The sequence below is a fragment of the Acanthisitta chloris genome, unplaced genomic scaffold, assembly GCF_000695815.1.
Source record: "Acanthisitta chloris isolate BGI_N310 unplaced genomic scaffold, ASM69581v1 scaffold25014, whole genome shotgun sequence".
NCBI classification, from domain to species: Eukaryota; Metazoa; Chordata; class Aves; order Passeriformes; family Acanthisittidae; genus Acanthisitta; species Acanthisitta chloris.
The window spans coordinates 80,710-93,033 of NW_008671361.1; the positions used below are offsets into that span (position 1 = coordinate 80,710).

At 38.8% G+C, this 12,324-nt stretch overlaps 1 protein-coding gene across 1 annotated transcript in view; it reads right to left on the reverse strand.

Moving 5' to 3' along the window:
• Nucleotides 1-12,324, reverse strand: part of LAMA3 (laminin, alpha 3) — a gene marked incomplete at its 5' end in the record, with an annotated part of 108,484 nt that overhangs the window by 63,101 nt on the left and 33,059 nt on the right. The window contains 8 exons of the mRNA XM_009074074.1: nucleotides 2,674-2,830; nucleotides 3,298-3,397; nucleotides 5,060-5,165; nucleotides 5,560-5,612; nucleotides 6,813-6,912; nucleotides 7,830-7,876; nucleotides 8,373-8,510; nucleotides 10,038-10,172. Of these exons, the coding sequence (XP_009072322.1) occupies nucleotides 2,674-2,830; nucleotides 3,298-3,397; nucleotides 5,060-5,165; nucleotides 5,560-5,612; nucleotides 6,813-6,912; nucleotides 7,830-7,876; nucleotides 8,373-8,510; nucleotides 10,038-10,172 (836 nt within the window). The remainder of the gene's footprint in view (nucleotides 1-2,673; nucleotides 2,831-3,297; nucleotides 3,398-5,059; nucleotides 5,166-5,559; nucleotides 5,613-6,812; nucleotides 6,913-7,829; nucleotides 7,877-8,372; nucleotides 8,511-10,037; nucleotides 10,173-12,324) is intronic.

Consider the following 12,324-nt stretch of genomic DNA (forward strand, 5'->3'; position numbering starts at 1 on the left):
CACCAGACTAAAGTCCTACAAGAAAAATGCACATGCAGACAAGTATATACTGGAATGGCAGTGCTGGTGTATGACAGAAGAAGACAGGCAAGCCTAGTGAGAAAATTAATTCACTTACAAGTGTAATTAGTGCCAAAATGTTTTCCCTCAGCAACTGAGATCTTCCCTTTAGAGCTTTTTGAGCCCAGGCTGACATAGCGGAGGACTAGGTGGAAGAGCTTAGGGGAAGCCACAGTGATAGGCACAACCACCTCTGGCTGGGAAAAATAAAAAGAAAGGGAAAAAGGAGGAATGGAAAGTATATTATTTGTTACTACCACCCAGAGAAAGAAAAAATATTTGGCAAAGACAAAAGGCTTGGGCAGCTTACAAAAGAACATAGAACGCAACCTCCTGTGAAATGAAACTCTTGGTGAATAACAGCTTATCCAGAAGGTCACAGAATGGCTGAACTAATATGTGTTGATACCAGACCTTGATACATGGACAGTATTTTACTGCTATTCTCCACACTTATGCCATAAAGGAGGCACATATGGTATCAAGGGCTGCCCGTATTCCTGCCTTCCCAAGGAACAGGCCAGAATCATTGATCCTAGTCTCAGATCACACACAATGCCCCACAGCATGCAGACACCTCAGACTGTCACTGAAACTTCTGCATCTCCACCAGATCTCGCCATTTCTTAGAAATGTGATACCATGCATGGCTCTGCCGTGGGCCTGAACTGACACCTCGAGTCACACAGCTCTCCAGCCCTCATTATTTAGTTTGCAGAGCAATAGAATCAACAGAGACATGTTCAAAGGCCAGTGATGGATTACAGAAAAAAAAAAGGATTGGTGCAACCTTAAGGGTCTGGCTTCCTTCTTTCCATTCTAAATCATAAAGCTCTCCTCATTATCCAACACCCACCAGTTTGCCCATCACAATCCACTTGCTGTCCCTTTCCAAGATGCGTTTGGAGACCCCTACCGATGTGATCCATTCTGCTTCCCCAAATGCACACAGGTTTTCTCTATTTCACACATTTGAGAACAGAACACAAAGCCTCATTTTCTCCTACTTCTAAAGGCTACAATAATTGCAAGATTGCCAGCTTCCATACATCACTCTGAATGTGTATTCCTCAGTTTTGTCATCATCACCCCAGAGACCTCCACCTTCTTAATACAAATGCAAAGCAGACAGCAAAGATAGACACACGACAGACAGCAGGGCTGAGAGATCTATGGAGACTGGATAACTGAAATATAGATGACTGCAGAAGGGCAATAGACCAGAATGAGAAATATAGAGAAGTAGAGGAAGGTTTTATAGGTGTCATTTTGAATGGAGAAGAGTGAAGTATACCACATGGATAAAACAAACACTGAGGGAACACCTGAAACATAGATACAAACAAAAAAAGAAAAGGCTAAAGAAATAACAAATATGCTTCAGGAAATTTATCAAAATGGTTTATAAACATCGATGAAAAATCTAGAAGACAGCAAAGGGAGAACAAGAAGAGATGTGTGGAATGAGATGTCAGTCCCTGGCTTCAAGCAAAGCCAGAGAATGGGCATAAATTATTCTTTGAGCTCTATCACAAACTTAGGCAACTCTGGACAGTCCTTTAAAATCTGAGCCTGACTGTCAGCTTCTCAGGCTATGCTGAAACAGCCATGTTGGCAGCACGTCAGGGCACCAGTGACCTCCGCTGAGGCCACACACAGCTTATTTATTCACACAAGGGGTTTTTAATTGTATTTAAATAGTTTTATTTTCACAAAAAGTTATTACATTAGCCTTTTGTCTGGTTGATATGGTAACACTATTTGTCTTCTGCAAAATAAATGTCAAGTGGATTATTTCAGGGTCCTGCAGGACACAGAAAGGCTACGTCAAAATTAGGAAAGTTCCTTGAAATTAAGAACATGAGACTATCAGTTGTGCAAGGATCTAGCTAAGGATGGTCTGCAGCTGGGAATTCCTTACATGAGTGAAAAGCTTTATGCAGGTAAGCAAAATAATGCAGACTTCTAGCACAATTAGATAGACAGCCCTTTCATCACCTCTGTAAAAAATGCTACTGGATAAGAAATGCAAAGAGCAGCTGAGTTAGAAAGCAGATGTTAAGAAATCACAGCTACTGGAGAGTTGCCTTCATTTATGAATGGGAAATAAATCTGAAAATCCAAATAAATGAGCTCTGAGATAAAAAGAAACCAGAAGCAAAACAACAAAAAAAGAAAGACTGAAAAATGAAAACATAAGGGAAATCACTGTGCAATGGTTATACTCTTATGTCTCAGTCTATAGTGATTCATTAGTCCTTAGACAAATGGAGGGCAGATGCAACTACACCAAAGCACTACTTCTGGATGAGTGAACAAATCCCATTTATTACTCAAATCTCTTGTTTTAAAATCCTGGCTCACTTGCTCAACAGTTCAGTCCAAAGTCAGACAGGTCCCTTGTCACACTAATTATGGTGACTTTCTTCCTGTGACTTACATTTGCTAATCCAAACAGCGAAACAGTGCCAAAGGGTTCAGATTAATGAGATCCTGTACTTTTTCTGTTTTTTTTTTCTGTGACCTTGCACACACACAGCAGTACTATGAATACAAATATGTACCATACACTTATGTTTTCACCCCAAAGCCTTGAGTGAAATACCATCTTACTTGTATAGAGGACATCTGGGCATATCCTCTCCAACTGAAGTTAGGAAATTCCCGAGGATCATAGCCAAACCGAATTTGCCTTCCCTTGACAGTAGTACCATCTTCAATCTCAAACTTCATGTGGTGCAGATCAGGAAAAAAATAGTTTTTTTCAGGCCTTCCAAGGAGAATAAGAAACAATAAACCAACAAATAATTACCAGTCGCTTAAGGTCTACATCTAAGAGGAAAAAGCAGAGGAAGGGAGGTGACCTACTGAGGACTGAGGAATCCTGAGAGCAGCTAATAAATTCAAGACAGCTGGTAAGGTGGATGCATTGAAAAATCTCTTTCCAGAAGCTTTTACAACTTCCATACACTTTCCTATATAATTCTTGATAGATATATAGATACATATGCAATACTATTGCAAAACAAGTATTGGTTATTTAAGGAAACAAGTTAAAAATTCTTATTAAAATAACAAGAAGACTGCCTAGGACAATTAATATCAATAACCAACATGATTTATCAACTTATCTATCAGCAAATCCAGAATCTCATGTGAAAGTATCCAGGGATTTATGGGCAGTTTCAAAAGAACTGTGCTGAAGCATGAACTATGAGGAGCTACAGCTGGACTCACTCCTGACAGGTTGTCCCCACGATGTGTGCTCTGCACTGGCAGCTACCTGAGGGCTCAGAGCATGCTGGGCTGAGGGATCCTCCAACGTCACACCGGCAGCCTGTCAGGCAAAGAGGAGAAGCCAAATATTCCATCAGAAAAAAAGCACTAAAAGTTATCAGGGAACACACCTCGCTTCAGCTAATTAAACACCATTAACAACTCGTTTCCTCCTTCCGGAGCCCTTCAGGCTCTTTCAAACACATCTTAATGCACATGCATAAGCTGTGATAATTTTGAGCTTCCCATGTCTGTGGCTGTATTTTTTTACTTCTTGGAATGTGAAAAAAGACACTTTAAAAAGGCCCCACAAGTAATGCACCATGCCACACTGCTAAATGCAGGTCTACAGTTTTGCAGAACAAAATTAAACATGTTAATTAAAAATGTTTAGCTAGTAACTCACAATTTCTACAGCAATATCACAAGGAATAATTATTTTAAAAAAACCCAAACAACAAAATCTAACTTACAGAAATTCTACAACATTAATTTTTTTTAGCCTGGTACCTCAATATTTAATTTATCATACAAAAATTGCAATATATGTGTTCATATAATAATGTATGCATCTTTTTAACTGACACTGGACAACAATATTGAATTGCTTTCTACAGGAGACAGAACTTGTAGCACAAACTAAAGGACATGTCTAGTAACAAGGTATAATATGTTGTACTAAGGAACAAGTATGCCAAGGCTAAACATTTCAAGCTGAACTGGAAAGCTGAACGTTCCAAACACGTATGTATGTCAGTGTAAAAGCTAAAAGCATCCTGTTTTCTAAGACATGTTAAGCACCTGTAATTAATCACGGGTAATTAAAGTATCTGACACATTTGTGAAATCAGATCCCCTTCAGTAGCTCCTTAGCATGCACATTAGACACAAAAGCTTTGATTGATACAGCAGCCATTATTTTTAACTTTGAACATATATATTTAGCAGCACTGCAATGCTTTCAAAATAAATCTCTTGCATAAACTCTGGACAGGTGTAAAACACCCTGAAGTCAGTGAAAGTGCTTTCAATAATTTTAATAAATCTAAATCTACAGCTGGGGGACAAGAAGGGGAGAGAATGCTGAAGCAGCCCTACATCACTCAAAACACATGGCAGGGTAAGTATACTTCAGAAGAAGGATCACTTTCTCCACATGACAGCTTCAAAATACATTGAGCCCTGGGCTAAACCAATATATGAATATACCTACAAAAAACCAAAAAATCAAGCTAGTATCTGTTGTACCATTTCAAGATTTTACTGCAGCAGGAGACCTTAGAAAAACGCTAAGCACAACAGGCAGTTACCACTCGTACAGGTAATGACTGCAGGAAAATCAGCCATCCCTGGCCCCACAACTTGGTAGAAGGAGTAAGAGGAGGAATGACTGTTAGTTATCTTATTTGATAACAAGCAGTGATAAATGAGCCACCAGGGAAAGTGAGGTGAAGGACAATGAACTCAAAGAGAAGCATCTTTCCTCATGTGAGCCAGCCACAAAATGACTGGAAATCACAGTGGTAACATCAGCCTTGTTCCTTCTCCCACTGGAAGGCAACAGAGGAGTTACACAGGTTACAAGCAACTACCAGCAGTAATGCAAAATGCTGTGCATGCAAGTAATTCAAGCATCCCCATTTTAAACATACGGCCTAGGGAATTCTAAAGACTTCTGTGCTAAGTCAAATGTTTTACTAGAGATATCCTTTATTCATTTTACCTTGGCAGCCAAAATAATTCCTGTTCTCGAGAGCATAATAACCAGCTTCACAAGTGTCACAGGAATCTCCACAAACATTAGATTTGCAGTAACAATGCCCATTTTCCTGTGAAGAAAACAATTCCATAAAAAAATTTCAGTACCCACTCAGAACTTGTCTTTCAATACTCTGAATTCCCTCTAATTCTAAAGTGAAAAAACTTTCCAACCTCAACAAAAAGTATTTTCTCAACATAATTTATGTCATTCATCATCCTCAATAAACAGACTAGAAAATACATAAACTCAAGAAGATGCAAAATTTCCAAAAGTTTACACACCACTAGGATGTATAAAACTGATTCTTTGCTGTATAAAACTGATTCTTTGCTGTATAAAACCAGCTGCTTTCTGTGCAAAAGCACTAATCAGTACTAAGAATTCTAACTTATGAAATGTTACAACAATTTACCTTTACAATAATCAATTTAGCTAATATCTTTGTTTTCATTTCACTTTACCTGCTGACATTCTCCTACTCCACTTAGTGTTCCACTCACATCACACTGGCATGCTGCACAGATGAAAAAAAAAAAGACACCTGTAGTTTGTCTTTTCAAGATACTTTGCAGGGAAAAAAAATCCCCCACCACCCTGAATCTGTAATTTTGAGTCATAGTGCCACAAGGTGGATTTTACTCTGGAAGGTTCAGAACAACAAACAGGTACTGGTATGAGGCGAGAAGAAAAGCAAAGGAGAAAGAATAGGGACTTCTAAGCATGTGTGATTTACTGGTGTGTTTGGAAGTGATCTAATGTATATTTGACAAAAACAGTATTGAGTTTGAATTTAAAATTGTTTTCTTTCTTAGAAACACTGAGACAACTGATGGAAAAGAGTGTCCTCCAGCCTGACTGGCACCTTCTATTCTGCAGTGCTACTTTGGGACCAGTTTGACTCTCCATACAAAATAGAAACGGATCAAATACTGCAGGAAGGAGCAATGCTGACCTAGAAGTTTGGTGAAACTCAGTATTGACTCTGTAACTGAAGACAGAGAAAATGTATTACATGAAAGGTGCAGTACTTGATATTTTAGGAATTGTTTAGTATTTAGACATCTAGAGTCACAGATGTAATGATACCAGCATCAGCTCTAAAGCTACTCATCCTACCTAGGTGGCCGTTGTGGTGGAACCTGTTGGAAAGGAAATAGTTGGAGACAATCTTGAAAGATTTTTTATCTTTACCCTTTTTAATCTTTATTATTATCTGCCTGAAAAACACACACTTGCTTTTAGAAGACATCGAAATTCACAGATTATTATGTAGACATAAACCATAACAGAGTTGTCACAACCTGAGGCCACGAGAAGGCTTTACACTCCTTTGCAAACTAGGAGATAATATAAAGTGAAAAAGCACCTTTTTCCCAAACCAATGAGCCAAATTCTGGTTTCATGCTTATAGGCAGAAATCCCCTCTCACTCCAGTACATCTGCCATAGGGCTGTATGAAGTACCCATCATTGTAACCCAGAGCACACCTTGGCTCAGCACTAGGCAAACACTCATGAAATTAAGGTCTAATTTCCAAAAGTAACTGCTGGTATCACAGATAATTTGGTGTTATAACTAAATAGCACGAAAAACATTCTGTTAACAAGAGTTGTGAAAGTCACTGAGCACCAAAGATGGTGTTAGCGAATGAAGATGACTTTAGAAAGGATTTAGCACATTTCATAAGCCAAAGAAATATGTCACAAAGCCATACCTGTACATCCCTCAGGGTTTTCTTTGGCCAGGTTCCAGTACAACGGTTTGCATTTACTACAGGTAGGACCTTCAACGTGCTGAAGACATTGACAATAGCCCTAATGACAAAGGAGCTAGTATGGGTTCATCTGTTTCATATAAAACATATTGCTCTTTACTACTAAGAAAAAACTAATATTCACATCTCAGGCAGTTTACTGACTCGGACAGATGCATGGAAACTGACACAGATTCAGACTTCTTAGATTTTTCTGTCTCATATTATCAGCACAGGATTGTTCCACCCTGCATATTTTTTCAGTATCTAATTCATTCTAAAGGACCTAACGGATGTACTTTCCAGAACTGCCTTATCAGAACTGCTCCAAAGCATTAATTGTTTTGCAAAAAAATAGTACAAAAACCCAAATTTCCTTAAAAATATTAATCAACTTTCATATTTACTCTTTCCTTTATTGGTGGAAGACACAGCTGTATACAGCCTACAAAGCCTACAAAGATATCCCTGTCATCCATCAGACTTACCCTCTAGGTCATCTTTGCTACACATTTAGCAATGACTGTGATTTCTGATAATATGCTACTACTACTAACCATCACTGTATTAATAACAATAATAGTGGAAGAGCAACAGTTACAAAGATATAATAACTTTATCAAAAAAATTTGATGTTGAAAGGGCCTGTTGCAACCCAGAACTAGAAGGTTTTTGAGACATGCATAGACTTACAGCTGCATGTATATATTAGTGCCCTAGCATACCAAGAAGACATAAACAGTATGATATTCTATATATAAAAGATTTTTAAAATCCACTCTTGACAGTAGACTGCACTGGTATGATACAACAACAAAACACAAAGTGTTATTTCCACTCTTACTCTGCAAATAGGCTCATGCAATTCTTTTACAGGCCAAGAGCAGGCTTCAGGGCTTGAGCAACGAGGTGAAAGTGTTCAGCAAAGGCACATGAATGATTAATACATACTGTTAGCTGCAAAGGTAGAATACTTACGGAGTGAGAACCAACACTACCTGAAGGGTTACATTCGCTGTTGACACCTTTATAAAATAAACACATTGAAAGATCTTTTGAAAACAGAGCTGTGGAATGTAGTAGTGCAGAAGAACAATGTAGCAGGTGTGAGCTTGAAAGGGTTTTTTCATATGGTTACCTTGGAGAGACTCAAATACTTTAAACTTCAAGACCAGCAGAAGCCTTTAATAATGATTTTTCAAATGTGTATTTAGCCTGATTTATACTATTTGGTTTTATAGGCAAAGCAGTTACTTGGAAAAACAGAGCACTAACCTACAGAACTGACAAGTTCCTGTGCCATCATCTAAAGAAAGGTTTTAATCTTACAGTTCACTTCATGAAATAACATCTAGAATGACAGATAATCTCATCTAGTATGTGATCCTGGTGTGTCCCTCCCTCTCTCCCCATGCTTCAGGGGGTTTCTATAAATCCTTGCATGCAGCAGACCACCCTGGAGAGCCCTGCAATAAAAACAGGGGCAATCTGAGTCAGAGGATTTTACCTCAGGGGCATTACCTTCGCAGTAGGGGAAACTGCTGGCAGCAGAAAGGCATCTGTCACAGCGTCGCCCTGTGATGCCTGTTCGACAGGGACACTGCCCCGATGTGGGCTCACACGTGCCATGCTGGGAGCCATCAGGAGAGCACTGACAAGCTACACAACAACAAACATAGACAGTGGTGACAGGGTTCACCCCATAGGTACCAAGCAGCAACTTTCCAAAACTTCACTGGTGTAGAGGTTTTGAATACTATTTGTCTAGAGTGTTCTTCATCTTTCCAATAAATAGCTCACAGGGCTCTCCTATAACTCACAGGGTCCTCAGCCCTGCTTGGGAGCTATGAACTTGAGATGACCTGTACCATCTGGACATGGTTTTCTTCCTCTCTTCTGGACAGAAACAGGATTATCTGGAACCATAATAAAACTATCTTCCTCAGCTTCTTTGTCCCATCCCAACAGCAGACTTAGTTTTGACTTTCTGCCTTCCTGATCTTCATATGGTTACAGAAAACATAGAGGAAATTGTCTAATTAGACCTGCACTTAAATATATGATGGTATCCCCTGCCCAGGAGGGTTAAAACTAGATGATCTTTAAGGACCTTTCCAACCCAAACCATTCTATGATTCTATGAAAAAAAGATTATAAAGTTGTATGCCCATCACACCTTTAGATCTGAGGGCAGAGGAGGCCAGAAGCAAGCTTTGAAATACAACATGCAACAGTCTTGTTCTTTCATATTCCTATATAAGGTCTTAGTTGTGCAATGATTTACAAGCACAGGGTAAAGAAGAATAATTCTACAAAAAAAAGAACAATGCTGGTACAACCCAGGGGACTAATCTTTGCTCAGAGTCTAAGGGTCAAATGGTTAATGACAATTATTTTGGTCAAGTAATAGCTAGTCTCCTAAAAAGAAATATAAAACCTGTCTGACGGTTTTTCACTGTAGTTATGGTGACCACTAACAGCAGAATTCTGAGGATATGTTCCTTCTTTAGCACTAATAATATTTTGATTTCTAGGAAAGAGCAGTCCTGTCCATGATGTACAAGTAGCTTCTGATATTAATGACAGAGCCTGCAGGCTTCCCTCCATGTGGTGTGAAAAAACTATATGCACATTCTGGGCCCGATCAGCTGATCCATATGGACAGGAAGAATTGCTGATATGATGGAAGATTTGCAGAGTCAAGCCCATCAAGAATAGGACTTATGGTGCAAGGTTGGCACATGTGAAGAGCAAACACTAATGCACTTACTTAAAAGTTTACAGGACAATGTGTCAAATATTAGAAGCCCAAACCAGTTGAAACACAGCTCATGTTCCAGAACTAAAGTGAGCCAGAACTCATAAAGGTAAATAACCACTGCCCAGCCTAAGCTTTAGATTTTATATTTCAAAAGAGAGATACTACTTCACCAAGGGCAAATGTTGCCATGCTCACATTAATCCAGCTAGCAAAAGAACAGCGATGATGTGCCAGTGTGTGCCTATCAGGAAGCCTGATCACTGCCTGGGTATTCAGAGTTATTGATGCCAGCTTTGGGTTAAACAAAACTATTGTGGTTACATAAGCAGTTTTTGATGGAAATACACTTGGGAAAATTTATTCTCTTCTGCATTGCAGAAATTAGAAGGAAAACCCCAGTAAAAGGAGGAAAAAGTTTTACTCACGGAAGCAGCTAGGATAGCTGTAATATCCTGGAGCACACTGGTCACATCTAAGTCCAGCATAGTTACTATGGCACAGACATTGACCTCTAGGACCACACGTATTCTCCACCGAGCCAACACCATCACAATTACATTCTGCACAGAGAAGAAAAAACTAACTACCCTGATAGATACATGTCTAAACCAGCAGTTATTTAAAGTAGAATTTGCCAGAAAAACTTTTGAATACAAATAAATCATGAGAAAACCAGACCAATTTAACCACCAAAACTAAATATCCTGAAATAGATGTTTATTCTGAAAATGCCTCCTCATCCATTGATAATCAGGTTCTTGCAATCCTATACTGTACAGTTTAGAGATTCAGTTTGATGCCTTGCAACACGTGTAAGGGACAGAAATTCATCTTACAACGGGAAGAATGTCACATGAGAGAAGTACTTAACATCTTTAAAAAATTACCTCTGAGAAACAGCATCCACAAAGCCTGACGAGGTCTAATGGCTAAGAAATGCATGTTAGTAATGATGAACAAGCACAAGATCATGATGCACAATGTAAAAACTGCTGACATCTTAATTCTACAAGGTGGCAAGCAGTGCATTACAGGAATCCACATGTAATACACAAAGTATGTTGTCAGGCTATAACAAAAGGCATTGTCAGACCAGAGCAACAAACTTCTCATGGTATTACAACTATTTTGGATTAATAGGTCCATCACAGACAAGATCTGCTATTTTATTGAGAAGATGCTGAATGTTACACAGTGTCACACTTCATAGGTACATGAATGGGAGCCCACCTGAGAACCTAAGCTGTTCCAGGTACAAGCTGATGTGTTATAGTTATTCACTTGGATTTTATAACTGACAGAAATGGTTGACTGACAGAAATATAAAACAAACACTCTCTTTCTGTTACGTGTTCATATTTCTGGTTCCCCCTTTTGGTTCCTCTTTCTGCTGCAGTCAGAGACATCTGACTTTGCTGTGTTTACTTTAAAGATGCTTGGAAAGACACAGGGCTTGCTAGGAAGTTAATACAAGAGAAATACAATACTGGAGCTTCCAAAAACATCACCTACACTATAGTCTACCCCTAGCTGAATATTACATTGCATTCTCTCCTGGTTTTAATACTACCATTTTATTTAAAGGCATTACTTTGATATTTGAATAAAGCTTTTATGGAGTTCAACAAGGCAAGACCAGAGAGATCAGTTCTAGCTGCACCAGCCCAAAAGTTATAGATCTGTGTCTCTTTTGAAGAGATAACTCTGAACAGGAGTAGCAGGCTGGGATGCTCACTTTCCACCACAGTTTGCAGCATGATGCACTAATTTAAGTTTAAACCCATGGCACCTTATTTTAACTGAACAACCTGTGAACTGCAGCAGTTCTGAGTAATCTCACTGCCTGTGTTTTCAGCTATTTTTATCTGTCTTTTACGATTTGTTTTTGCATGCTCTTTTAAGCTTTTATGTCTCTTTTCAGCTTTTGGTGTTCAAAGATCAAACATATTCAATACGGGTTTGATTTGCTTTAAGACTGCTACTTGATTCTGTTCTAAGAAAAAATAAATGGTTATTTTAAACCCACGGAACAGTGTGTACCAACAGAGAATTATGATTTTATGTTTTTCATTAAAAATGTTCATCTACTCCAGACCATAAAAACCACAGACATGTGGTATTTCTTTATTCCACCCGTTGTGTTTGGTAACAGAACATACTATATCTTCACAAGGTGCTGTACTTTAACCCCAGCTAGTACCTAGGCACATGAAGCCATTCATGCCCCACCCATAAGATGGGGAGAAGAATTGGGAAAAAAGGTAAAACACAGACCTGTACACATTACTAGGAAGAAAATTAACTCTATCCAAGCTGAAATCAGGACACGAGAGCATAAAGAATTCTGCTGTACATTCATAGGAGATAAACAAGTGTATAAGCCTAAAAGAAGCAGACTGACATAGCCAACAAGCAAAAATAACAAAGTAGAGGGAAGTAAATCATAATGTTCGACATAAATCTTGCTAATATGTACAGGAAAGCACAAGCCAGAACTCAGCAATATCCTATATTCTTTCTCAATGTAAAATTCACTAAGGATTAAGGGCCCCCCTCTCACTCACTACAAAGGCAGATGAAACACGGGGGCCAAGTAGGGCGTGATGAAGTCCTCACGCACACAAGACCATTATGATACACAAAAGTTATATTCCACTGATTTCTCTCTCTTGTAAAAAATCAGGTTAGTCCTCAACGTACCACATGGGGAAA